The sequence below is a fragment of the Onychostruthus taczanowskii genome, unplaced genomic scaffold (genome assembly GCF_017590055.1).
Source record: "Onychostruthus taczanowskii isolate IOZ18803 unplaced genomic scaffold, ASM1759005v1 scaffold17, whole genome shotgun sequence".
NCBI lineage: Eukaryota > Metazoa > Chordata > Aves > Passeriformes > Passeridae > Onychostruthus > Onychostruthus taczanowskii.
In genome coordinates, this window is record NW_024498906.1 from 3,598,838 (window position 1) to 3,626,403 (window position 27,566).

General features: G+C 38.8%; 1 protein-coding gene across 1 annotated transcript in view; it reads left to right on the forward strand.

The window, feature by feature from the left end:
• The window catches only part of POLA1 (DNA polymerase alpha 1, catalytic subunit), a 184,250-nt gene that overhangs the window by 29,690 nt on the left and 126,994 nt on the right, over positions 1-27,566 (forward strand). The window contains 2 exon segments of the mRNA XM_041399943.1: positions 1,626-1,775; positions 2,003-2,125. Coding sequence (XP_041255877.1) covers positions 1,626-1,775; positions 2,003-2,125 — 273 coding nt within the window.

The window sequence follows — 27,566 nt, forward strand, 5'->3', positions numbered from 1 at the left end:
ACTGTTTTTTTTTTGTTCCCTTTCACATATAAAAAGTGATTCTTGTTTTATGATGTATCATATTAATTTGTGGATTGGGACTTTTTGGAATATTTTGTGTCTGTCACCTTCCTTTCTGTAATACTCTTATAGAATCTTGTTAAGTTCTCTCCCATCTATTCTTGGTATCCTCATGAAACAACATTTTTACTGAGGCTCTGTGACCCTTTTCAGCCACACATCCACCCTAGCAATTTCTGAGCCCTTTTAATAGTTTCATCCTAGCTTGATAGAGGCTTCCTGAAGTTAAGTTGCTATTTGTATATGTGTGCAGATACACCTGATGGAGGTAGGCAAAAGTCTCATGCTTTCTACAGGAACGAATATGATTATGAGCTCAATCCTTACTAGACATCAGGAAAATTATGTGTGTGACTTGGGAGGGTGATGTTGTGACTGTGGCACCAGCTTCACAAAAACTCCTGGTGTTCAAACTATGTTAAACACAACTGAAAAGCCTCCTGAAGGTACAGTTGGATGTACTGTTTTATAAGCAGCTATGTTGGCTCTGGCTTTTCCATGGCTGGAGATTCTCATTTCCTCAGCTGTGCTGAAACACTTGTTGGTGGAGCTGAAGCATTGAGCTGGTCAGGTCTAAAGGTTAAAGCAGAAGCTTTTATTTTTAACTGGTATCAGCTCACAGGTTGGAATTAGTTAGTCCTGTAACAACTGAAATATGAACACAGTAGCAGAAATGAGGAGACAAGTATGTGGAATTCTGTCAGTAAGTTCCTTCAAGCTGTCTTTGGATTTTCCCTGCTTTCTGAAGTGTGCTTCAATGTGAAGCAGCTAATTTTGATTTCTCTCACTGTATGATGTTTAATCAGGCTTTGGTGTAATTTCTTGTTACAGTTCTCCTCAGCCTGCTTTACTAACCTTGCCAACCTCACCGTGTCTGTATTGCCCTTCCTTTGCACATTTCTGTTACTTTCATTGTGCTTGAAATACCTTTCCATTTTTGCTGTTTCTTCAGCCATGCTAAGAAGGTGCCTTTCTGCTATGATCAAGAGTTGTTTTGCTATAATCAAGAGTTGCTTGGGGTGGAGTTTTTGTTCTACTTTTGTCAGTTGTATCATTCAAAGTATCAGTTCTACAGAGCACATGCTCCTTTTGACAGGTCTGAACACCAAAAGTACTTCCATGACGATAAAAAATGGATGGATTTTTCAGCAGAGAAAGAATTGCTGTGTGTGCACTTTTATGTTTTTGTATTTATCTGTATATACCTAAGAGTGAGAATGTATGTGTGTTATTTATCTGGATTTATATATGTACATAAATATATAACACACACTCTGATTAAAAAAAAACAAAACGAACCTTCCTGATGCTGGTCCATGCCTTCTTTGTGTTTTTCCAAGAGTGAAACAGACTTAGGCCCTGTCCTCCTGCAGGGGCAAAGTAATACAGTTAAACACTGCAAAAAAAACCTCTCATGCTTGTTCTAAACCGTGCTTTGGGTGCTCTGCAGGAATTGGCACAAGCTGTAGTGTTTTGGGGTTTTTTTCCCATCAAGCTTTTCATTTAATGCATTAAAATCTAATCTTCAAGCAGTAAAATGATAAACAGTGCTGATTATTTCACAGGTTGAAGAAGAGGAAGAAATTCCAGAGCTTCCAGACCCATCTCTGGAAATGGGAATTTTGCCTAAAGAAATCAGGAAACTGGTGGAGAGAAGACGCCAAGTTAAGCAGTTAATGAAACAGCCAGATTTAAATCCTGACCTCTATTTACAGGTGTGTTTTATAGAACTCCGTTGATTTTTCCCCCTCTCCCCTTAAGTGCCCTGATCAGCCTTGTAGAATAGAGATGATTAGTAGTGAGCAGTGATTGTAATGTGCTTTATTTGTAGCCCATCACTGCTGCAGACTGTATAAAAAAGCTGTGAATGTAATTGTGAGCATTAAGTTCTGTTCCCTGATGGCTGTGGTTGGATCATTTTTCTGGTTGTGTTTCTTTTCAGTATGATATCAGACAGAAAGCTTTGAAGCTCACTGCTAACAGCATGTATGGCTGCCTGGGATTTTCCTACAGCAGATTCTATGCTAAGCCTTTGGCTGCTTTGGTGACACACAAAGGGAGAGAGGTAAGTCATTTAACAGGTTATACACACATGTAAAAAGGCTGAATTTAAGCCACCTTTTCATTGAATTTAAGCTTTTTTTTTTCATTGAATACAAAAATGGTTTTGTTCTTGAACCTGCTTTTGATTTCAGAACTCCTAGGTTCATCTTTCTTGTGGAACTATTTGGTTTCAGTCAGCCAGATTGTGGTGACAACAATAACAACAAAAAACAAGCAAAAACCCAAAAAACCCCAAAAAAACAAAGCAAAAAAAAAAAATCAAGGCTGTTTTCATTTTCAATGAATGAAATTCAGTTAATTTTCCATGAATTTCTAGTTCTGCATGATGGGTTTGTCTTTGATTTGGTGGAATGCTTCAGCTTTGGATAAGCTTGCTTGTAGCTAGACTGTCCTGTGGCCTGATACGACTTCCTGAAACGGTAAAGTTTGTGATAGGGCAAATTAATCATGGAGCCAGTAGGGCTTATTTTTGGAAACTCTTTGTTTCTTGAAATAAAGTTTCTCATTAGCCTCATATTATATTGTAAGAGTTGCATTTGACTTAATAGGCCAAACTACTCTTGCTATTGGTTTGGATGGTGGCTCAATACAGACCACATTAGTTTTGTCCCTGTAAGAAAAATCATCTTTAATGATCCAAAACATAACACTGACATACATTCATTGTCTTAAAACATAATGATGTTTGATATTAGTTCCTTGTAAAAGAGGATACCAAGCAGGATTCTGCAAAGGTGCCAGGAACAGTTGTGTCAGGATGGCTGGTCAGTCTTTTGTTTGATCAGGAACATGGATGAGGTCACATCCCTGTTGACAGGCTCATCTGCCCTGTGATGTGAGGGCACACTCACTTCATAATTCCCAACTCAATTGCACTGGGGTGTTGCATTTCTGGTAACACATCTTTGTTTTTAATTATCTTCCTATCTAAACAATTCTCTAAAGAGAGCTCCACATTTGTTGTCTTCCCAGTTTATGTAAGCAGTTATGTTTAACTTTACACATCTGTTTAATCCAAGTAATTTCCCAGTTTGGTAACTGCAGATGTGCCATGCAGCCATGTGAATTCAGAAGTTAGAATTTCCTTTAAGAAGGTATTGCGTCTTTTGATGGAAAATTCAACCTTGTGTTGTCTATGAGGTTGGCAAGCAAAGAAGCTGAGTATCACACCTTTATATTTTCTAGTGGTATTTTAAAAGTGAGTTCTACTTTTTTCTTTGTTTTTTTTTTTAAATGATCTCCATGTGTGATATGGACCACCTGCCACAAACCTGGTATTCTATGGATACTTTAGCTTTTGCCCTCTGTTAAGATGGGGAAATACTTGTTGTTTGCACAGGGAATTCATTCACATTTGTCTGTAATGTATCAGCTATGACATAACTATGTGAAATTCTGGTGTTCCTGCTTTATGTTCCAGAGTGATGGTGAAATGTGGAAATCCTAAATAGGTGCTACAGAATGTGCTAGGGAGTAATTAGAGATGGTTTCTCTTACGTAGTTGATCTCTGGTTGGAAAAGATTTCTTACCTCTAAATTCTGGTGGTTCTGGACCCGTGCTGGCTTCTGCCAAGCCTTTGCATACATTTGAGTTTTTGCCACAGAAGATGACATGAGGACACCTTAGTTTTCTGGTTTTAATGGGTTTTTTTGTTTGTTTTAAGTTGAAATACCTGATCTGGAAAAACATTACTTCAAATTTTTATATTAGTCTTTCTATTCATAGGTTTCCTCTTACCACTCAGTTCTAATATAAAAGAAGTAAATGTTAAGTATTTGGAGGTTTGGGTTCTCTGTGAGAAAAGGTTAATTAAAAAGTAACTATTATGGAAAATTTATGGTCTAAATTTAAATAGCCTTTTCTGATCTGCAATTAACACCTTTTTTTTATACTGTTGTCAAGAGCACCTGAGTAAATGCAGGCAGGCTTGTAGAAGTCTAAGTGGGAAAAATATTGTGTGGGATGAAAAGTGAACTTAATATTTGCACTAACACAATTACAGTTCAGTCGTAAGTCTTAGCAGAATAATTGAAAGTGGGAAATATGTATTTCATGTTAAAGTTGTTAACATGAAATCATCCTAGCATCAAGTTTTAATGTAGCTGAGAATGAGTTTTGATGAGTCCTGTGAATTGATGCTTTTCAACTGTGTGACTGACAGCCTTTTCACTGAAGCTGTGGGAAGATACAAGTACCTGATGCCAGGTGCTGAGCACCACCTCTCCTGGACTCTTAACTTCTCTCTGTGGTTTGGAGATGCTGGTGCAGTAAAAGCTGTAGGTGCCATGGGGTTCTTTATGGAGAATAAAAATACTTGTAATTACACATTGCTGTTAAAAAAACTTGTGTGACTGTATTAGTAAACTTCTGAGCTATATTAGTAGAACTTGGCATGTTCACTTCATTTTCATGGCGGAAGTATTAAATATGGTGTGGAAAAGCCATTTTTAAAAAGCAAGTTCATAGAAGTGGGTGATCCTCGGGGTCCCTTCCAACCCAAACCATTCTACAATTCTCTGACAGTGTAATCCAGAAAAGCTCTTTGGTCAGCTGTAGAGAGGTACGGGCCAGTGCTTGATTTTTATTTTCCTTCAGCCAAGGAATAGAACTGTAACAAATCCTTAGATCCCTGGCGAGGGGCAGGCTGGATCCGGCAGAGTTTATCTGTCCGTCCTTCCCGGGAGCGCGTTGGAGGGGACAGTGCGATAATGGCGGGCAGGGTTCGCTAGATGGCGATAGAGACCTGGAGATCCTCAGTCAATTAACACTCATTTTGTCTAAGTGTTTAAACGTTGATTATCGGCTTTTTCCATCGGGTCTTCCTTGTTTTTCATTTGTGGGTAATCTTTAACAGGGGCATATCAGTGTGAGCTTGTCAGAATTTAGGTGTCACAGGTAGACTGCTAAGTTCTGGCGTGTTTCATAAGAAAAAAAAGACAAGAATTTGGGGTGGAAATGAGTTAAAACTATAGCTCAGATCTGTTTGACTGTTTTGGCAAATGTAAATATTTTTCTTTTTTGAGTGTAACAAATGCCTCAGTTCAGCAAAATTAAAAAAAAATTCAAAATTCTACATTTGCAAACCTTTGATGAGGAATTTGTTAGAGGGATTCCTGGACTTTCCCCTCCACCCCCATGTTACTAAGCCTTTGCCTGGACATTACTCTTGTTGTAACTATAGCAGTTGCTCGCATGGAAAAGTAATAGGAAAATATTTAATATATTTTTAGCTGTCCTTTAATGTAATTTAACAACTGGAAACAAGATGAGTCGGAGCTGTACAGGCAGCCAGCTCTGCACCAGCAGGCAGTGTCAGGTCATGCCGTTCTAGCCTCTCTAAAGGACAAGCCTTTTGATGAAGTGTCAGTTGTCTGGTTTTCTAAATGCAGGATGCCGTTTGCTGCAGGGTTCTCCTACAGAACAGCAAAGTTGTTGAGAGAATTTAACTGTAGACAGCTTGCTTGCTAATGGCTTTCACTCAATGCTGGGGCCTTTTCCAGGTACTTGCTTTTTTTTCCCGTGTTGTTTTTTGCTGTTGCATATTTTTGTCCAAGCAGACTTGCCTTTGAAAGGAAAACAACACATTTGCTGTTTTCAGCAGTGCTGACAGGTAGACCTAGTGTTCAAATATGCTAAATAAAAGGGGGAAAGAGGCAATTGGGTTAATTCCAACTTTCTCATTCAGATCTTTTAGATACATTCTCAATTAATAATTAGTTTAAGACCCTGGCAGTCAAAAGGAAAGAATAAAAGCATGTTATTGCTGCAGTCTGGGAGAAGAATGGATGAGGGAGGAGAAAAATGAAGTGGAGAAAGATGAGCTCATTTAAAAAAAATTAAGGGTAGGTAAGCAGGTTAATGGCCGTCTACTGTAATTATGATCTGTAAAGAAATCCAGGCATTTCTTTTTTTTTCTGAAGTCTTGTTCATCCAGGGAAAATGATCATCAGCTGCTTTCTCTTGATTGCACCTAAAGCATTGGTTGTACAGTCTGCAAGGGTTGTCACGTGAATGGGGCAATTGACAGACTCCTGGTTTCTTCCCTGTTGTACTGTGGGGAAGAGAGGATTGGACTAAAAGAGGGAAAGGAGCCTCCTAATGTCTTGTTATAAGCATGCCATCTATATTTAAACAGGGAATGTAACATCAGTGTAACAGTTTTGGAAGACATGGAACTTGGTGGAGAAAGGCGAGGCAAAGAGTTTCTAATTGCTTTTAAATACGAAAATGGCAACCCAAAATCTTGGGAGAAATAGTGCTAAATTGTTGCATTGTGCCAAAATGGGAACTGCTGGGGTTAAATAATTTGCCACTGTTGTTAAATTTATTGTGTGTGCAACTGTGAGCCTGTGAAAAAGCTACATATGTTACTCTGCATGCTGATATCCAAAACGAGTTAGAGTAGACAGGGAGAGGCTGCATACAGTCTGGAACTGTGAACTGAGTACCAAGTAGTAGAAAAATTATGGAGCATCTTCAAATTTGTTGAAATATTGGTAGTCAAGTGCAGGAGATGACATCTGGTCTAATACAGAATTTAGCATCTCCAAGGAGAGGAAACGAAACATTTCAATTAAGAAGAATGTCCAGAATATTTTGGGTGAGGAGGCAATTAGTGAGAAGGGGGAAAAATATATTTCTTATATTATTTTGATTGACATGTTGGTATTTTTTCCCTCTCTGGACAGAAAGGTTTTATTTAATGGGTATTCACCAAGAAATGTTTAGGAAGATTGATCAGATTCAGATTGATTGATTGTACAGCAAGTCAGATGAATAGAGAGACCTTTTTTTTTTTTACTGCTTATTTTAAGATTGTGCTATTACAAGAGGTGTGGTGCCTCTCACGTCCTGACTGCTGATTCCTGTGAATGGGTTATAGCAATTGCATGGCCCCATGGTGAGTTGGATCAGCCTGGTGATCTGAGTTGAAAACTAACTCCAGAGGAAAACCAAATTGATTTCAGTTGGATCAATGGCTCAGTGACTCACTGTGTGCTCTGAGAGCTGGTGGAAAGGAGGAGGTTGGAAAGCGGGGGCAGGCCCAGTGTGAGATGTAAGGGCTCAGGTATGACCAGCCATTCTTCAGCTCATACCTGACTGTGAAACTGTGGGCTTACTGTTAATATGATAACACATGGGGGTTTTCTTTGTTGTTTTCTTTCTTCTGTACTTTTGATTTTTTTTCTTATGGTTTCCTATCTTGTATTTTTTTTCTGTCCTGCCAAAAGACACAAATTTTTCCTTGCATCATATCTTAACCTGGCTGACCAGGTAACAAGAAGATATTCCTCACCCAGCACTGTGGTAAAACTGAGAACTAGAGTACTGGGAAGAGCAAGGTCTCTGGAAGATTTGCTGTTATCTGAGCTGTAACAGTGTGTCCCCTTTTAGAAGCTGTATGTGTTGGGTAGAGAGGTGACACCTCAAGATTAGGGGAGCTAGAAATGTCTCACCCTATCCAGAGGTAACAGGAAAGACTCTTGGGCGTTCAATAAAGTATTTGGGAATGCACTTGAATTCTGCGCCCTCCAAAGTCTGCCATGCTTCAGCTTCAGAATTACTAAAGAAATTCTTTAAACCTGTCTAGAATATTGTGGGGATTGACAGAGATCCTTCATGGTTCTCTCACAGAGATGCCTTATTAAAAGGGGGACACAGGAGCACAGGTGCTTCACCATGAAGATTGAGAGCTTTAGCAGCATCACACCACCACTGGTAAACTGCCTTGGTTCTGTCTTCAAACACGTTAGTTTTCCAAACCCTCGTGTTAAGGTTAGAAGAATACAAATGCTAACTGATGCTTTAATGCTTTTCTCCAGCCTGTATATTTGATAGCACTACATGTCTTTGCACTATACATTTTCTTAGTTCATTAGTAGCTTGTCCAAAAATACAACCGCAGAAGTTGTTCTTGAGTATCTTACTGCCTCACTCATTTGCGTCACACATTTATCTTAAATTGAATGTTGGCTTGTTCTAGAAACCCTGGGTTTGGATACCTAGATGGCAATAAAGTTTTCGAAATAAAAGATACTTCAAACAGGAGTTAAAAATAATTTTCATTTTCAAGCACTATTCCTGAGAGGGTAGAAAAACAGTCTAACTGAAGTGTCTGTCTCCCACGAGACTTAAATAAATATTCATACTGTCCTTCAAAGATATGATACCTTGATCTCATAATCAAAAATTTTCATATATATATTTCCTGGGAATCTTGCCCACTGTACGATAGCTGACTTTTTTCATTACAAATTCTATTAGAAGCTTTTAGTTCCATCCACAGTGAAGTGATCTGTTCTTTTTCCTCTTGGATAAATACTCATTTGAGCCTGCTAGGTCTGTTATTTTCAGGTAGTGGTTTCAGGATGGTGATGATCCTGCTTTGACATATAGGAAGAGGCTGAAAGCTGGATTCCTTCACTCTGGATGAAATTTTTGAGGATGGAATTAACTGTGGTCTTCAACAACCTAAAGGGGAATGTCTAGAAGAAGCCAGACTCTTCCCAGAAATGCAGAGCTTTGCACCAGCGCAGGTCTAGCCCTGTCTGGGGCCAGAGGTTGGGTTCAACGATGTCCAGAGATCCCTTCAAACCAAAGTTGGTTTATAACCATCAGTTTAGAAGTTCCTGTAATTCTCATTGAGATGTATCACCAAGGTCAGCAAAATCCAACAGATGAAACTCCTAATTTGAATGGAAGAATAAAAATGTCAGCAGTGACACTTGTTCTTACCAGGCTGTTCTGGTTTCAGGGATAAAAAGATAATGTTTGAGTACTTCAATGCAGGTTTTGCTGTATAGATTATGTGGTGTGGTCTCTTGCATGTTAGGCCCTTTCATTGGGCCTGTGCCAAGACTCATTGGCTTAATTTAGAAGATAAGCATCAACAGCTTATGCTATTTTCAGCACTGAAATATACTTATGAGACAGATGAAAGAGTTTGTTAAGACTTTTATTTATCTGGGAAAGATGGACTGTCTCTACTGCTGCAGGTACAATACCTTGTAAGGATATAGGAGGTCTTGGTGGGCAGCATCAGAATTCTGGTTGGAGCAAGGGACTCCAGAGAAGTAGGCGTAGTTTAACAAGCTGGGGTATATCTGATCTCTTAACACTAGCAAGGAAGGTTGTAGTCAGGCATACAGCCTAAGGTAATTTGTTCTGACTCCCTTTGTAGTAGAAAGAGAGCAGTGTCAAAGCTAGATGAAATTAATCCCCCAAATTTTAGAGCTTGATCGGTGATTGAGAGACACCAGCATTATGTTTACTCTCTGTTGGCTTTCCTTCCAGTAGTTACACATAATGTAATACAGGAGATGTTTGTGTTGTGTTGTCTATGGCTTCAGATTATGCCTTTTATCAAATACAGATAAGGTTTCAGAGAGAAGGATTAAATTATATATGTTGATATCTTGTTTTTGCTAATTGGAACCACTAGGAATACTTGCTCCTTAAAATCCTATTTCAACATCTGCATTAGTTAAAAAAAAAATTAAAATACCCATTTCCCTTTACCTTTCCTGTTAATAATCCTCCTTTGTTTTCATATGTTTTAGCTGGCAGCCTTTAGAAAGAGCAAGAGCTTATCAAGCAGTGCTCATAAAAAATATGGAATGATGGGACATCATTTGAACCTTATTGCAGGGTTTACTACCTGATAGTCATTTCTCTGTGAGCTTGTGCTAGTCTTGGTAGTTATATGAAACTGGAGAAACTTTTAAAATTTGGATTCTGATTATTGATAAGTGTTGGTTTAAAAAAAAAAAAAGGCAAAAAGTGTTAATGCTTTCTTTCAAATTACTTGAACAGAGCAGAAATTCTCATATATGAAGTATTTGGAAGTTACCAGAAAAGTAGGACAATGGAATAATCTGGTGAAGTTCAGGGTCATATTTCCTGAAATAACTGGGTAAGCACAGAGGAGACCTTGAGTTACAAACACTTTTTTTTTTTAATACAAGGAAAGTGAAACTGCAGAGCAGTTGCCAGGGAGAAGTGTAGCCATTCTAAAGGAAGGGCTCTGTACTGGGGCTGCTTTCCCCTTCAGACTTGTTTGGTTCTGTGACTTGCTCTGTGTGCCCTGCTGTTTTACTAGGCAATACCAAACTTCGCACACTAAAAATTTCTTTCCTGTATTCTGTGACTTAAGTGCAAAAAAGGTTTGCAGTGTGAACTTCAGTTTTCTTCTTTGATGCTTTTAAGTTTTTCCGGAATGTCAAACTGTTGCAAGATTTGTGCTTAGCACAAATTTGGGATTAGAAGGTGGAAGACTGACATAAAACCATGGTGATGTCTTAGTCCTGTGCTGGAGTGCGCGCAGCTTTCTGGTTCATTTTGTCCTGGTTGGAATTTTATTTGTTGAATCTGGAATTTCCTTGGTCATACCCTTTGATTTTTGGGCAAACCAGATTTAACCTGATGTTCTGGTTTTCATGTGACTGCCTTCATTTCTTCCCTTTCCTCCTCATCTCCCTCAGAGTTCACTGTCATCTTTGAACTTAGGTAAATACCATTTTTGTATTTGCTCAGAAATTTTTTGGTTTCTTTAAATTGTAATTGCACCTCTGCCTTGATGTTTTAATATGCATGGTACCTGGGTTTTTTGGTTCAATGCATAGCTTCACATTTTTCAACTTTGAGATAGAAGTAGTTCATCCTGGGGATGAAGGAAAATCAATGAGAAGCCTGTACTTAGACTGAGAACCCCTGCAGAAAGCTTTGATTAGAGAAAAGCTTCAGATCTGACTCTTGCACACAATTGTCCATCAGGTCACCAGTCATTTTTGTATGTATGAGTGTGTGCCACAGATGGTGGGGATGTAAAAAGGTCTGTTACATCATCCGTCAGCAACGTGTGTGTATAGTCACTTCAGCAGACACACACCTCTTGATGGTTGTTGTTGTTGAAGGCTGTTGTCCTTCAAGAAGTCACTACTAATTTTAATTTTGCAGTGTTTTGATCTGACTGCTTTTTGTGATCACTAATTTTTAATAGACTTGGAAGACGAGCCTGCCTTCAGTAAGAATGTGTTAATTGACAGGTGTCCTGAAGTTCTACATTCTTGGCAGTGGTCCAGGATGACAGAGCAGTAATGACTTAGAAACTGCTGTTCCTTCCTGGTGAAAGGATTGGGGGAAATCTGTGAAGTTAATAACTACTAGTCTCTTCTAACAGATTGTGAGAAGATCATTATGGCATCTAATTAGCTGAGATTACATCCTTTATGCAGAATGTTTGGGTTTTTTAAAATTCCTTTACATGCTGTCTTATGACTTGCACTATTAGGGTTTTTTCCTCCTCTCTTCAGTGTTCTGGATGGTTGCTCTGAGGATTTGAGTAAGGGATCATGTTCCTATCTCCGTGTGGTGTAATTAGCACAGCTATTTAAATGTTATCTGGAACCCATTTACCCGATCTGTCAGTTGCTGCTTAGTTCAGTGGAAATGCTTTTATGTAAATCACAGAACAATACTTCTGACTTGTAACAAGATTGGGCTGAATTTGGGGAACTGAAACACTTCATCCTGGAATAAAAATGTCTTGCTGAATCAAGGGTAGATTATGAAAGCTGCCACTTTTTAAAAGTGTATTATGCTAACATATGTATATGTATAAATTGAATTAGCTGTGATACTCCTACAGTGAGAAACTTCCCACTGATTCTAAAAAAAAAAAAATAAGGAAAAGCTGACACACATGAAATTTTCCTCCCAATTTGCTTTCTAGCTCTTCAGCTGGTCTTAGAATTGAGGAATTGAGACCTGATGGGGTACAGGGCAGATGCTTTCCTTCTACTTCCTCATGATTTCTTAATAAAGTAGTTCCATCTGTGGCCCAGAGATAGTTGCATTTTATAGGGATCTAGTGGCCTTTATAATGATCTGATTGCTCTTAGGCTTCTTTGGAAGATAACCACATTTTTAAAAATTCCATTAAAATAAAAATAACCTCCCTTCCCTCCCATCCTCCTTCAGTGTGCAGACCTTTTGCCATCCCATATTTTGGAGGTAGATTTTGAACTTAAAGAAAATAATTATGGAAATTTCTCATCTTTCATATATGAGCAGCTCATGTAGTTCTGGGTTTTCTTGAGAAGGATGGGCATCTGACGCGGTGACCAAGGAAAGATTAATTAACTGTGGCTTTTGTTTGTCTGTCTCAGTTTTCAGCCTGGGGTGTAAGCTTGTGTCACTTTGCTCTGTTATAAATACTGTGTTAAATTACAGCAATTTTTTTAAGAAACTGTTTGATTTTTTGCCAGGGATTCCTGAGCCATTTAGTAAGAGTTTGAGGGATCCTATTCCTTCTCTGAAAATCAGTGCCAATTTTGGACTGTGCAGCTGTCCCAATTTCCTTTTTATTAGTTTTCACTCTAGGAAAAAATTTTTGATGTTTATTCTATTAGCATATCTAAAGTCAGCTATTTCCTTCCCCTCATAGCTCTTGCTTTACTTTTCTCCCCTTTAGATTTTTTTTTCCTTAACATGGAAAAATAGCTGGATCTTCCAGAGGAGATCTGATGGTAAAGCAGTATGAAGTGGCATTTATTTGACTATTCCAGAAATGATCCTTCTGTTATTCCATACAGTACTGCATAGCTTTTGGCTCAGCTGGTCTGCATAATAGAGGATAGCCTTGCTGCTAAGCCAAGCAGCTCCTCTTTGCTTTGAAGAGCACGTCAGGCATGTGTGGTAGTAGATTATCACAATTATCAAGTATCAGTACTGACTTAGTATTTGTCCCTGGCCTTTTCCATCTTAACTTGAGGAAAGTCTGTTCTGTGACTGTCTGTCAGCCCCTCTCTCTGAGAAGAACTGTGGTTAATAGTTTATTAATAGTTTATGTTGTACACAGACCATCACAGACTTGCTATATAGCTCTTGAGCATAAAGGGGTATTTTGAAGTTTTATATAAACAAGCTGCTCCTTTCATCATTTAATCTCTTTTGGACAGAGAGTGTTGGAAGCAGACATTGTTAATGGATTTGTTATGGCTCAGCAAGTGTTTCTTAATTTAAAAAAAAATCCCAACCAACTTTTTGAATGCTTTGCATAATATAGAGTTGTTGGGTTTTGTCTTTAACTTTTGGTATTTGTGTCATGGCAGTAGTTGTTTTAGGACTACAGTTATGTACCATAAAGAGACCAGCTATACTTGTCCCTGGAAGGAAGACTTGATGCTCTCTGAGGTTCTGAGCTGTTCCAATGGATGTTGGGGAGAGAGGGAGATTGGGAAGACCTGAGCCAATATGCATATGCATCATGAAAAACCTCTTTTACATGTTTTGTGTTTAATTGCTTTTGAAATTAAATGGGTGTAGGTCCTTAAATATTAAGTTGTCTGTCCTTAGTGTTTGGAAAAAAAAGCAGCATGAGCTGCAGATAAATTTTCTTATATGGCAATTATTTGGTTTTCTTTTTGTTATTTTATTTCTGTTTTCCTCTTTCCTGTTTTCCATGTTTGCTTCCCAAACCAGTAACTGAATGTGCTTCTTGGTGTGTGCTTGCTTGGGAATAGGGATGGAACAAAGAGAGATGTGGAATTGTTGAAGGGATAGTTCAAAACGAGCTTAATTGTCCAAAAATGTAAGCAGCTTCTCTGATAATTGCAGTCTTGAAGTTAATTTGTGTACATGAAAACATGAAAATTACTTTTACCTCAGTGCTTAGTTCAGTCAGTGTGTCAAGAAGTTAAATGTCAAGAATAAAATGATCTAGAGAAGATAGCTATGGGTCTTCAAGTCATAGAAATAACCTGGAAACATGGATGCTCAGTACTGGTAAAGAGAAAGACTGCATCACACTACAGGACAAGCAACTTCATTATTCCATTCATTCCATTCATTCATTGAGTCCAAAAGTGTGCAAGAATTCAAAAAAGATTAGATAATTAATCTTCTTCTGTACATACAATTAAAATAGCAAAAATTTAATGGACTCTCCAAGCCAAACTTGACAGTCAATGTCAGGATTTAAGCAAATTTTTATTCACTGGGAGCTGAGAAGGAAGCTGCTTGTGGGGAAAAGGGCTTCAGATGCTTTGCTTGGCTGTGCCTGATACTGGACTTTCTGGGAAAGAAATGTGGATGGATTGCACACAAAGTCTGCAAGTTAGGGTGACAGTCACTGGCTAACTAGGTTTGGGTTTTGATTTTGTGTTTGGGGTGTTTTTTCTTTATTATTTTTTCTACAGAAGAGAGCAGCTGGGTAAGATCTGTGGGAGTTGTGCTTCCAACTCTGCTCCTTTTTTGCTGATGCCTTGTGTTGAACTCTTCCTGGAGGATGAAATGTCTCTTGGCACATTTGTTGCCATCTGCTGTTTGTCTCTGTTGATAAGGCTTAGTTAGCACTTTTACTAGGAAAGTGCATGACATAGTTTCAAAAACTGCTCCATTTACCTGTTGCTGTGGGACTAGGCACATGTTTTCCAGCTGGTACATATCATTACAGTTTCAGATGACTAACATGAAAAATGATAATTGAAGCTACAAGCCTATTACGTAGTAAGCTTTAATTAGTTAAACTGCTTCGTATTAGTTTACTGTTGGTGCTAATGCTCTTGAAATTAATTGGCACTAAAGGGGGTTCAAAGTTTATATGCAATCATTGCTGTTATAATGTGCTATATTACTAGGTAACTTGGCTTATTAGGTGATTTTGTTCTCAATTATTGCTGCAAGTCAACAAGGACAGAGTAATTATCTCACAAACAATAGCCTTGCTCCCAAGACAGATGCGACCAGACCCTTCCTGTGGAGTTCTGCAGTGTTCTAGCAAATAGGCAGGGGAAGGAGATCTGCATATGTCACCCAGCAGCAGATGGGGAAGATATTTAGAAAGTAGGATAGCACACTTTCAGATCTTCTGTTATGCTAATAAAGTTTTTGTGTGAGAACTCAGCAATGTCAGTCTATCAATGACATCAACCCCTGGCATGTGCAGGCCATCAAAGCAAACACAGAATGCCTTTGTATGCATAGCTGGACAGTGTAAGCCAGTTGCTACTGGAGTGAAGGTCATCTCTCATTTTCCTAGAATAGACTGAATACCTAGCATACACTTTGATTAAACTTTTCTTCTTTTGAACACAAGTTGTGGTTTTGTTAAAATGGAAAATTTAGAGTAATGGGAATTTCTAGACCCCTTTTAAGTTGTTAATGCACTCTGTGCCACTGGTGTAGTATAATATGGCTCATATCAGCCTACAAGCATCTCATAGAAGAAATAATAAATTGAGTGGATTAATATTACAGTATTAATTAATAACTATTTAATTTCTGAGCACAAATTTAAGGTGGTAGAGTTTATATCAGAAATTAATTACAAATGCAGATGACTTTCCTGAGTGGAAAGAAGAAAAATTACAATGGTGAAACTGTGGAATGGTGTGACTGAGCAGTGCAAATGTGCATCTTTTGTTGGTTACTCTCAAAAATGCCTTCAGGAGAAGGTTCATAGAATCTTTAGATTTTAAGTATCTCGATCTGAGTTCTGATACTATTCTAAGTACTTCTTTACAGCCAGCATGTAAATCTTTATTTAGGACCATCTTTCAACAACTGCACACAGCAGGTCAGGTATTTATTCCATCCCAGGAAACTGCTGTTTCCAGAAATAAAGAAGGGTGACCACTATATGTCCCTAATTTTCTCTGTCACTTATTTACTTAGAGATGGAGAAGTTTTGCAGGAGTGCATTTGTGAATGTACAAGCCTCGTGTGAATTTTCAAGATGTCACAGTGTTTCAAGCAATAAAGGTGGATAATTACTTTCAATAGTAGGCTGCTTAGTATTGTTTCATTGGAAATATATGTGGAATTTTACAGTGGATGATTCTTTGTAGCTGTAGTGATTTTGCCCTCTTTGAGCAGTATCAGTTTACAAGTCAGAATCTTGAGTATGTGAAGATATTATAATGACTTTAAACACTGATGCACATAGGATCAGCTTTGTAGGAATAGTCCTGGAGATAGGAATTCATTCTGGGTGTTTTAAGCTAAGGTGTTAAACCTACTTTTTAGGATTTTTTTGTTGTTTTTGTTCTATTCTTTAGTATTTACAATTATGACATTTCATTCTCTCTTTAGGAGATTGTAGTTCTCCAGAATAAAAAAGACAGAGTGCAGAAAAAACAATCCTTGTGACTTTCATAAAGCTATTTCTCTTCTGGCAAGGGGTTACAAATCTGGAAGTGCAGGGCACTGCAGCTTCATTTATGTGCAACCTGTGAAGATGCAGAGAAACCTAAGTGGCTGTTTTGTTTCACATTTTTTCTGTAAGGAAGGAGAAAAAAAAGAATACTTTGTTAAATCATTGCACTGTAGATGTCATGATTTTAAAGGTATCTATGCCTATGTGATAACTTAGAGGCCCCCTCAGGGGTGGATTCATTTTGATATTTTAGCCTTGAAACCAAGTTTCGGTGTTTGAATCTACTAAAACTGTTGGTGTCATGTGTCTAATAACCCATCTGCTTGAATAAAGATAAAGCCTCCTACTTAGTCTGTCTACCTCGAGGGAATAACCGAGCAGCCATCGTGACAATATTGCTCTGAGCCAACAAAATACATTTTTCCCAGTGAGTTTGCTTTGAAGCATGGATTATTTTAAGGCAGTAGTGAGAAGTGCCCTGAAATGAGGCTCAATGAGGAACAAGTATCTGTCTCAAATTGGCTGTCATGACCAGTGAAGTTGAAAAAAAAACAAACCAAAAACCAAGATAACCAAACTTCAACTTACTTAAAAGATAGCAAGATATCCATCCTTATGAATATGATTATATGATGTATGTTTTAGGGGGCTGTTTTAGTAGACCCTTCTGCCATGCAGCAGTCTACAGACTGCTTCTGTTTTGCTTCATATAGTCTTGAAGCAGTTGTGGTTTTTGGGCTTCCTGCTGAGACAGAGACCATTGCTAGTCACAAGAACCAAGAATCAAAATGTTGTAGATGTCTGATGTCCCAAACGTGTGAGAATCAATTTGGAATCTCTAATGCAGCTCTTCATTCTCTTTCCTCCTCACTGTGGTACAAATTCTCTTTTATAATCAGTTTTTTGTGTTTGTTGGTGGAGATTCAGAGTTGGCAGCATAAATGAGCCATGTTTCAGTTCTTAGCTTCATGGTGGAGGAATTGCATGGAGGTGGTGGAGGATTCCCCATAATTTGTTAAATCAAGGTCCCATGCTTTGCTTCTAAAAATTAAGCTGTCACTCAACCTGAAGTTAAAAGCTTGAAGTAGACTCTATTTAGTTAAATTTTACGACCCATGTATGATTGAGGAAGGCCAATAAGGAATCACTGCAGTTTTCTGCCACACTGAAATACTGTAATTGATATGACATGTTTTGGATAAAATTTTAATGAAATGGATGCCTTTCATAAAGGCAACTCTATGCAGTTATAACAAGTTGTGTGTGCTTGGCAAGAGAGAAACTGTGTATTACTCATTTGGCATAGCATAAAAATATTTGTACTTAAAAATTAGTATTCAGTAATTAATTTGGACCTTTTATTATTTTCCTTGTTTAATGCAGGTTTTTTTTTTTTTTGTTTATGTACTAAATGTTTATGAAAGATTTCAAGTAGTTCCTACCCATGTGTGTATGCTGTGATGTCTTGAGTTTTCTTTGCTGTAGTGTACATCTATGTAAAGCATTTGTAAGGAAAAAGCGATGTTTCCCTTGGCTTAGCTCAGCCTTGAAGTGTTTACTGTTTATTTTATTGTTATAATTCTGATCATCAGTTTGTCTCTTTCCTCAGATCATAATTGTGCTTAGGAGGGATTAAATTACCTGTGCTATAATTCACCTCTGAATATGCTAATAAATTTTGTGTGCTTTTATGTTTTCTGGTTTCTGGATAGTACCTTTTTTTTTTTTTTATGGGATTAAATAAAATTTTTAAACAGAAAAATTCTTGATGTAGTAAATAGAAGTATCTTTAAATTAGTAATTCCTGCAGCTTTTAGTGTTTTAATGCCTACTGCAAGTGGCCAGTTTTTAAGGCTCTTGAGTGAAATCGGAGGTTGGGACCAGAAGGGAGATTGGACTGCAGCCTCTTTAAATGAACTTTCTGGTGCTAGCTGGGGAATATTTTTGAAGTATACATTGGAGACTTGAGGGCTTTTGCTATTGGAATGGTCCAAGGTTTTTTGGATAGCAGATATGCCCTTGTTAAGGAGGTGAATTGCAAGAAGGGGACCCTGTGACGCTGGTGGCTGAATGCTGTACCATGACTGAAGACTGTGTTGTCCCAATGCAGCTACTCTGGGTGTAGTGGGTAGTCAGAGGCATTTCCTGATGTGCAACAAAGCGTTGTTTATCCCAGTGCCTGAGCCCACAAGAGGGTCCCAAGTAGTTAGAAACTAAGAGTGGGTGGATTATACCAGGCCTGGGTGCCTGAGCACAACTCAGACAAAAAGAAAACAAAGGGTCCCCTTACCCCAAGTGTCGCATAGTTAATATTTAGAAAAGAAGTTGTTGTAATTATATTTGTTTTCTTCTTTCCTCTTCCCTGCTTTTCTTTTACCTTAACATACCAAGAAGTGACTCTTGAAATGATGCATTGACTCGTATGTATAAGCATATTGTTACAGGGTGATGTAGTCATGCCCCTGTAGTATATGGTATTCTGGATGCTATATGACACTTGAGGTTGGATGATAAATGATCTTGAAGATCCCTTCCAACTCAAGCCATTCTATGATTCTTTAGGGTGGGGTTTTTTTATGGTGGAGGAAAGAACATTGGAGCAGGGCTTACATGCTTTTACCTGTATAAAAACATTGGAGTGCATTGTACAACTGGATTTTGTCTCTTGCTGACTTGCCTTCCTTGTAAATTCTGTTTTTTACTATCTCCCTCTCTCTTCTTCCCCCCTCTCCTCCCCAAAGTGCCTCCACTGCCAAAACATCCACATTTTGTATTTTTTGTCACTTTCCAAATTTGCCATTACTGTTGCTCTCATTTCTAAGGCTTTCAAATTGAATGCCATGTTGGTTATAGATAAAGTTGTGAGCCTGGAGTTATGTTACCAAAGCTGTTGAGTAAAAGCCAATTCTCCCACGTTTGACCTATAGTGAGGTGTTTGGGGTAGGTGAGGAGGGGATGCAGGAGGGGAGAACAGGTTGCTTCTGAACACCAGGATGGTGCAGGTGCCAGCCAGCAGCGTCTACCTGACTGTTCCGAACTGTCTTCTCAGAGTACAATAATGGGATTTGCTGCCCAGACTCTGGCTTGTGTTCTGGCTAGACCAAATGGAAGGGCCTATTTCTGTGGGAGGAGGAAGCATCTGTTTTTTCCTGGGAGGGAGGGAGGGAGGGGAGGGATGTTATCGTGGGTCTGTCGGGACGCTCTGGCCACGTGTAGTGGCTGGCATGTTCTGCGCCAGTGCTCCATTTATTCTTCCCTGCCCTGCTCTTTCAGCCCACCTGGGTAGTTTGCTGGCAGCTCCCCAATGCATGCACTGCTTGTGGTTTGTTGCTGTAGGAGCTGAGGTGACTTGCACCGTTACATGGCAGGTCTTCCTTCAATGTATTTCTCTGTAGGCAGTTTTTTGTTACATCCCCAGGTACATTCACCATCCATCTGTGTGTAGACGTTTGAGCTGTCTGTTAAGCTGTCTGTTACCACTTACCCTGTTGTTTTGGAGGTGTGATTTCCTAGCTTTCTCCCTGCTCTAGACAGTCTGGAGTGTCCTTGAACCTGCCCTCCCCTTTCTGAAACGAAGAATGAGAAGCCTTTAGGCAGCTTAAGTGTCGACCATGTCGCAGCTGACAGGAAACTGATCTGGTGCTTGGCCCCGCTGCGGCCGGGGCTGCCAGTGGCATGTGCTGGGTCTGCAAGCCCTGCCAGGGCCAGGAGGTCATGCCGAGGGCCCCCTGTGCCCCCTGCAAGGTGCAGCCTGGCTGTAGATGTGGTCAGAAATCGCCGTCTGCCCCAAAATGTTGTGGCTGTTTGCCACAGCTGCCTGTCCTGTCAAAACAGTGACTGGTCTCGGGGTTAAAGGTTGGTGAAAACTGTTGCTAACTTGAGATGATTGATGTTGGAAAACTAATTAGTGAGCAGGGGCAATTAATTTGATCACTCGTACTGGTTTCCCTTACGTGTTTTGAAGGACTTTGCTGAGCTTCTTTTATCCGCTTCTTTTTAATTGAAGGAGATATGTGTTTCTAGTGGACTGCTTCCAAGAGGAAAGACCAGGTAAATTCATAAGCAGTGCTTGAATTTACTTGTGTGTTTCTCCAGAGGTTGGCAGGGAGGTTCCTGTTTTGCTTAGACAGGGAAATGTCAGACACCCTGGAGAAATTTTCATATTAAATACGTAGTGACATAGTTGGGATCTCATTGACTGTGCTCTGCCACGAGAGGTACTCTCTGTAGTTGGGGGGGTAACAGGAGTGTTAAAAGGGTATTCTGGTAACATTACTTTGGCTTATTCAATTGCTGATGACAAGACAATGTGTTTCCACTTTGGTCCATGCTGCTAAAGTGTAATATAATTATTTGTATTAGACACCAGCCACCTGTTAATATCGTTCTTCTAAAGGTCATTGTGTGGTGCCTTGCTGTCTGAATTTAACAGTCCTGTATCAGGTTTGTTGGTCACTCTTTTGTGTGACACGGGACAAGTGTTTGTGGGGAAGGAATGTGAACCTGATACCCTGATGGCCAAGGGAGAGGAGAGGACCAGGGACATGTTCTGCTGCTGCTATTGTTATGCCACCAGGCCAGGGCTGGAAAACAGGCAACTTCCTTGTGAGGTGCTTTGATTTAATGCAGTCCTTGTTTGGAACAAAACCAACTTGCAGTCATTTCCCAAGAGAAGCAGACTGATATCCATAAACCCAGGCTTTTTGGTACCCTGGATATGGAGGGAACACTGTGTTCCTAACCTGGGCTATGAAGGAGAGGAGGGGTGCTGCTCCACTGGCTGTCAGTCCCCCTAATGCCATGTAAGGAAAATGAGGTATTGATAATGTAACTGTGCTTGGTGACAGCAGGTAGATGGTTGACAAATTATGTTAAAACATATGGTCTTGGCAGTTAACCTTAATCCTATTGTGGGATTCATTTATTAATGTCTGTACAGTGACCTGAAAATGCAAAGCACTGTATCATTGCGAAATGTTGACCTTGTTAACTGAAATTTTTAAATTATTTTTGCTGAAAAAAGGGTGATATGCATTTAACTTGAACTTTCACTCTTCCCGCCTGACCTAGTATTAGCTTTTGAGAGAAGCGAGGGACAGGTAGGACTTGCAGCTGAACTTATTCCATGCTTGTATCCTGTTCATGAAGCAGATGCAAGTAACTGCTGCTGTAGGGGCTCAGCTGAATGACTTTGTTTTCAAATTTCCAGAAAATGAAAGCTTCAGCTGCCAAAAGAACAAAACAAAGCACCTGGTTTACCACATGGTGTAGGACATTCCAGCACTTGTGAAGAGGGAGGGTTGGCTTTAAGCCATCTATATTCCAGTGTCATTAGTAACTGCTGCTAACTGTTGGATTGAATTACTGGCTGAGAAAGAGCAAGGGCTTTTAGAGTCTTCTCTGCAATTGAAAATAGTCACATGAAAAACTCCCATTACTGACAATTTTATAAGGAATAAGGATCTCTCTCTATCAGTTGCATATTTATTGGCTCAAACCATTTGAGGCTCATTATGCGCATGTAGATAACTCGTTGTGGTTGTTTGAAAAGGTTCATTAGGGTCTTCAAGAATTCTGGCTTTATAAAAATCTAATTCATTATTTCTGCAATGAAAGAGTTAATGAAGGATCACTTGTGGCTTTTAATTTTCAGCTAATTAAAAAGAACGTCTGTTTTTGCCTTGACACTTGTCGTTAAAAGCGCCAAATATAGGAATTTTTTTTGTGTGTGAGTTGAAGGGTGAGGAGGAGGGGGAAAAGTTACATGTAAATCATTTAGCCATTAACCTAATGTGGTGGATTTATAAATCCTATTACTATAAGCCCTTTTCATTTCCACTGAGGCCTGACGTGTGCTTGATCCTGCTAATGTAAAATTCATTCTGTCTAAGTGATTACTGAAGTAAGACATTTTAGTCAATTTTAATCAGATTGTGTGATACTTGCTTGAACACCAATGTTCAGTAAGATATGGACACAGTTTGGCCATGTCTTAATTAGCCTTACAAATCAGACTAGGAATCAATCAGTGAGCCAAGTCTATGAACCTTTTGACACCTAATGCTTTCTGTGGGGGGAAAAACAATCTGTGCTGAGGGCTGAAAATACAGGGCTTGGAAGCAAGATTAAGATTGTAATTTGGTGTTCTTGCTTTATGGTGTGCTTGGCAGTCCCTCTCAGTGTGCAAGTCCTTTGCGGTGCAGCCCTCATTGGTGTTTCGGAGTCGAGGCCAGCGGGGTGCTTCCCGCAGCCCATCATAAATTCCTGTCTCCGCAGCAGGAGCAGCAATTGGAGTATTTTTCTGAAGCTGCTTCTGCACCAAGATACATCTGTTCATCTGTTATTGGCGGGGTGGGGTGTGAGGGACAGCTTATCTTAAAATGTAACCTCCTCTATCCAGGTGTTCACTGGGGACTAGTGACTTGGATAGTGGGATATCTGTATTTCTTGGAATTAGCTGGCTCTGTTTTCCCTATAGGGAAGCATTGGTATGGAAGATCTACCTCATAAGCCCCTCAAATATTGCTTACTGTTGAGATCAGAGGCGTTTTTTGTGAAATGGCATCCTTTGATACAACAAGTAAAGACTTTGCTGTTTTTCCTGAATCATTGCTTTTTCAGTAGGCTGACATGAGCCTCAAACTGATTTTCAGTCCATGTTAGTTGACCCAGTTTTTGAGGATTCATTACTAGCCAGTATTTTTTCTGTTCTAATCTTGTAGAATTTCTGTATTGGTAACAACGTTTTTGGCTTTTTCTTTGAATATATGGACTATTTCCTTTTATTACCAAGATACTTGAAAAGCTTGTCATATCCTTGAAGGATCCTGTAGAAGTCTTTGGTCTTTTTGCCCCCCCTGCCCTCTTCTTTTGCTTATTGTGCCTTCTTCTGCAACACGGTGGAAAGCCTTAGGAGAAAAAGGTGCTTGAAGTATATGGAAATTAAAATGTTTAGTACCAGAGACAGCTATGTTCTGCCAAAGTAGGCGACATCTTTTGCAGAAGTCCCAGCTGCACATGGTGTTGTGTCATTGCTGAGAATTTTGTAACCTGGTGAAAGACAGGTCCATTGTAAATCACCAGCTTAGCCTGGAGATTTTGCTTTGCCATTGTTGAAAAATTACCTGCACAGTGATTTTGTTTTAAGGCTTGAAAATTCGACCTCCAGCAGTGTTGGCAAACCGTTTTCAGAATCACTCTAAAAGTCTGTGCGATACAGACTTTGTAAGTTGCTTTTATTTCTCAGCTTCCAGGTAATTTAAATACCTTTTCTCCTCTATCTAACCTGTTAAATTACCTCTCTCTGTTAGGGTGAGCATACCTCATTTAGTCAGATGTTACTTAGCTGATGATAGGACTACAAGCACATGTGGAAGAAAGTGGGGAACATGTTTTCTGCTTGATCTGAATGCCTCTTTGTCTTCTGTTTTCTCTTTCCTACGGTTACTGTTGGTCTGCCAGGTGTGCCTTTTTGAATGAAAATGAGAAACTTCTTTAGTGTAGATCTCTTACTGTGGTTGGGATGAGGCTCTTTTGAAAAGCTTCGAAATTAGATGTTAATTACCTTTCTCTTCTACTGGATAATCTTCTGTACTTTAACCAAATAAGGATAATCTTCTATACTTTAATCAAATAAATATTCAAATACTTTGAATTTGCCATATTTCAGCTTTTTGACAGTTTCTTATGTGATGGATTGTAGGAGAGCAAGTGCTCATGAAAAGGCAGAACTTAAACAGAAAGAAGATCATAGCAGTTCAGGTGAATGGGATAGTTGATATATTATATTAAATGGAATTAGTCTGAACAACTACATAGTGATGGCCAGGAAGAGAACAGTCAAGGTTCACGTCAGCCTTTTAAGATGGTAAATGCCAATATAATAAGGTTTTATAAGCCTGAGAAGGATGCAGTGAAGTCCATTCTAGTTCACATTTTAGGGTAAGATTTTGATTAATCTCGATCAAATTGCGGTTGGTCCTTGATTTTGAATATTAAATATCTTTATATAATTGTATGTATACATATGGTCAAAATAAATGTGCAGGTTCATAAACATAAGGTGCATCTGGGGTACTGGGTCTCAGAAATGAACATGACCTGCAGAAGAGAACAGGCATCTCTTATCAGCCATGTTTCATGTATATTTCCTGGGAAAATGCTTTAAAGTCTCTCGTTTCACAGCTTATCAAGACTTACTAGAATTAGCATTACCTATTTCAGAAAGCACCAATTTCTCTACAATGTCTTGGAGGTTGGCGGGCAGGTGTGGTGGTGTGTTTTTTGGGTTTTTTTGGTTGTTTTTTTTTTTTTTTTTTTTTTTTTTTTTTTTTTTTTTTATGTTTCATGTATATTTCCTGGGAAAATGCTTTAAAGTCTCTCGTTTCACAGCTTATCAAGACTTACTAGAATTAGCATTACCTATTTCAGAAAGCACCAATTTCTCTACAATGTCTTGGAGGTTGGCGAGCAGGTGTGGTGGTTGTTTTTTTTTTTTTGGTTTTTTGTTTTTTTTTGGTTTTTTTTAATCCAACAAAGTTAATGTATTTTTTAATATATAAAAAGTTCATATTCCTGATTTTTAAAATTTTTTTTTTAATAAGTACTCAGTATTCTTCAGTCCTCTCAAGGGAATATCTATGGGCTTTCTTCTTGGCATTTATGTCATTTTAATAATAGATTTTTGTGTGTGTGTGTGTTTGTTTGGTCTGGTTTTCTTTGCTGACTGAGGCACATAGGAAGATCCATCAGGAACATCAGGAAATACTTTTTTCCAGTGAGGGTGACTGAGAGCTGTCACAGCTCACTCAGAGAACGTGTGGAGTCTCCATCACTGGAGACACTCAAAGGTGTCTGGACATGGCCCTGGACAATCCAGCTCTGGGTGGCCCAGCCTGAGCTGGGGAGCTGGACCAGATGACTCCAGAGGTCCCTTCCAACTGCAGCCAGCCTGTGGTTTTGTGATGGTTTTTTTTTTTCCCTAATTCAAACTAGGCCATAAAATACCGGCAAATTCTTACAGGGATTTTTATTTCTACAGCATATCCCTATATTTGCTTGTGTTTTAGGGATTGGTTTGTTTGTTTGTTATTTTAAGCACCTGTAGTTATCTAAGGGCATTAAAAAGGAGCTTAGCAACATTTGTGTCTGTAATAGCAGTGGATGAAATCAAGCCACTGTCCACCAGTGCTTGTGGTTGGATTATTATGTTGGCACTAAAACTCAGAGCCCTGCAGGTCTCATTTCAGATATAATTCTAATGAGGATATTGAATGACTGGTGTGACAATAATGTTAATCAGTACTGGTGCCTTCTACTTTAACTGAAAAGTGATAGCAAGAGAGAGCTTTGAAAGAAGGTTTCCTTGGCATATGAGTGAAAGCTGAGTTTTTTATTAACAATTCAAACTCCTGTAATAAGTAGTAGGAAAGCTTATTAGCTATGTTTTTAGATTAAACAAAACCTTTAGGTTGTGATGTTCTTTCTTTTAACAGAATTTGTGGGATGAGGAATTTAAATGAAAATTTCTAAAGTTGAAGATTGATTGAGTTGAAGTATGTAGCACGAAATCAATCCTGTCAAATTGTAGGGAAATAAGTGAGACATTTATAAACATTGTTAATGTTTTAGAAATCTAGTTTTGTGCAAATGTATTTTGAATTCTTTACAAATGAGATAACAGTAGGTCTAAATGACAAATTAAAGATTTAAAAAATAATCAGCATGCCTCTCTTGTAGTAATGGATTTATGGAGGTAGCATGCTTAACTTGCATTTGTAATTAAGGTTTTTCCATCATTAGAATAGAAATGTATTCCTGTTGAGCAGTATCTTTTTATGTGATTTATGTGGATTGAATGAGTGGCAAAACTCCGCTACTTTAATCTGTTATGTGGCTAAAAGTCAGTTTTTGGATTGGATTCCTAGAGGGTCATGCTGAAAGGTTAAATACATTTATCTGTTTTCTTAGTCTTCAAATTTCCATATTCTTTATGAGTAACAAACAAATCCATGCCCTGTGGGATTATACAATGACAGCTTAGCAACTTGGCTTCATTAGTAATGAAGCCATACTGCTGTTCATTTCAAACTTCTAAATACTGGAATGGGTGGGCTGTACGTGGAGTGCTTAACAACAGACTAATGCATAAAAGAAACTTCTGAAATGATAATTTCTTTGCACAAGTTCATAGTCCTGAAAAATGTAGCTGTATGCATTGATAAGCCACTAACCTCGTTCTGTTTTTAAAAACAGCACAAGTGTCCTGGGCTGTGTGACAGACTACAAAAGGTATTCAAAGTGCCCTATGCTATAGTTGCAGGTAATTGACCAAGGGACCACTAGCTGCTGAAATCCTAAACGTTCATAATAAAGTGGTCCCTTTCAGGAATTTGCTTTTACATGAAGCTCATCTTTTCTCAATTGGAGTACTCCCAAAATTGTCATGGAACATATTTCTGTTTCTGCAGGAGCTCTCTGACATCAAATGTGGTTCCATTCTTAGCTCTTAGGTGATTATGATATATGTGGTGTGGTGAATGTCTGTGGATAGGCAATAGCTTCCAATGACATGGACCCTTTTATTCCTGTATATCTTTACAGGAAAAATCTGGAAGGTGAAGTTCCCCAACCCACTCTACAGTTCCTATTCCTGACTTAGAGTTGCAAGCCCTATTTAACAAGCAATTTAGGATTGTTAAGTAGTAATTTTCTTTTGTAGTTAGTTTAAAAATAGTTAAAAAGCTTAAATGAGTCTTTAAAAATTGTTATTTCTACGTTATACATCTTAAAATTGTTTGGTTGGTTAGTAGATTTTATTTCTGACATGCCTTGTAAATGCTTACTTTTTTCTAGAAGAGTCTTTCATATCCTGAGGAGCTCTGTCTTGGGCTTTGGTTGGTTGTTGGTTTTCTTGTCAGACATATCTAGGGAATTCGGGAAGCTCATTTTTAAGAGAGAATCTAAAAAGACTGTGTCTGACTCTGACAGACTGTCAGGAACTCCTTCCATCTGTATCCAATCCAGCTTCATCAAGTGCTGTAAAGAAGTCGCACGGAACAAATCAGAACTATGACTGAGACTTCGTGCTGTAAGCCATGCCTGTCCCTCATCGTATTTGCAAATCTTTGGAGCAATCACTAGGTCCTGCCTTAAGCAGAAAATGTTACATGTGCCATGTAGAGCTGAAACTGTTTCATAGAATCACAGAATATGCTGAGTTGGAAGGGATCCATTGGGGTCATTGAGTCCCACTCCTGGCCCTGCACAGGACACCCCAAGAGTCAC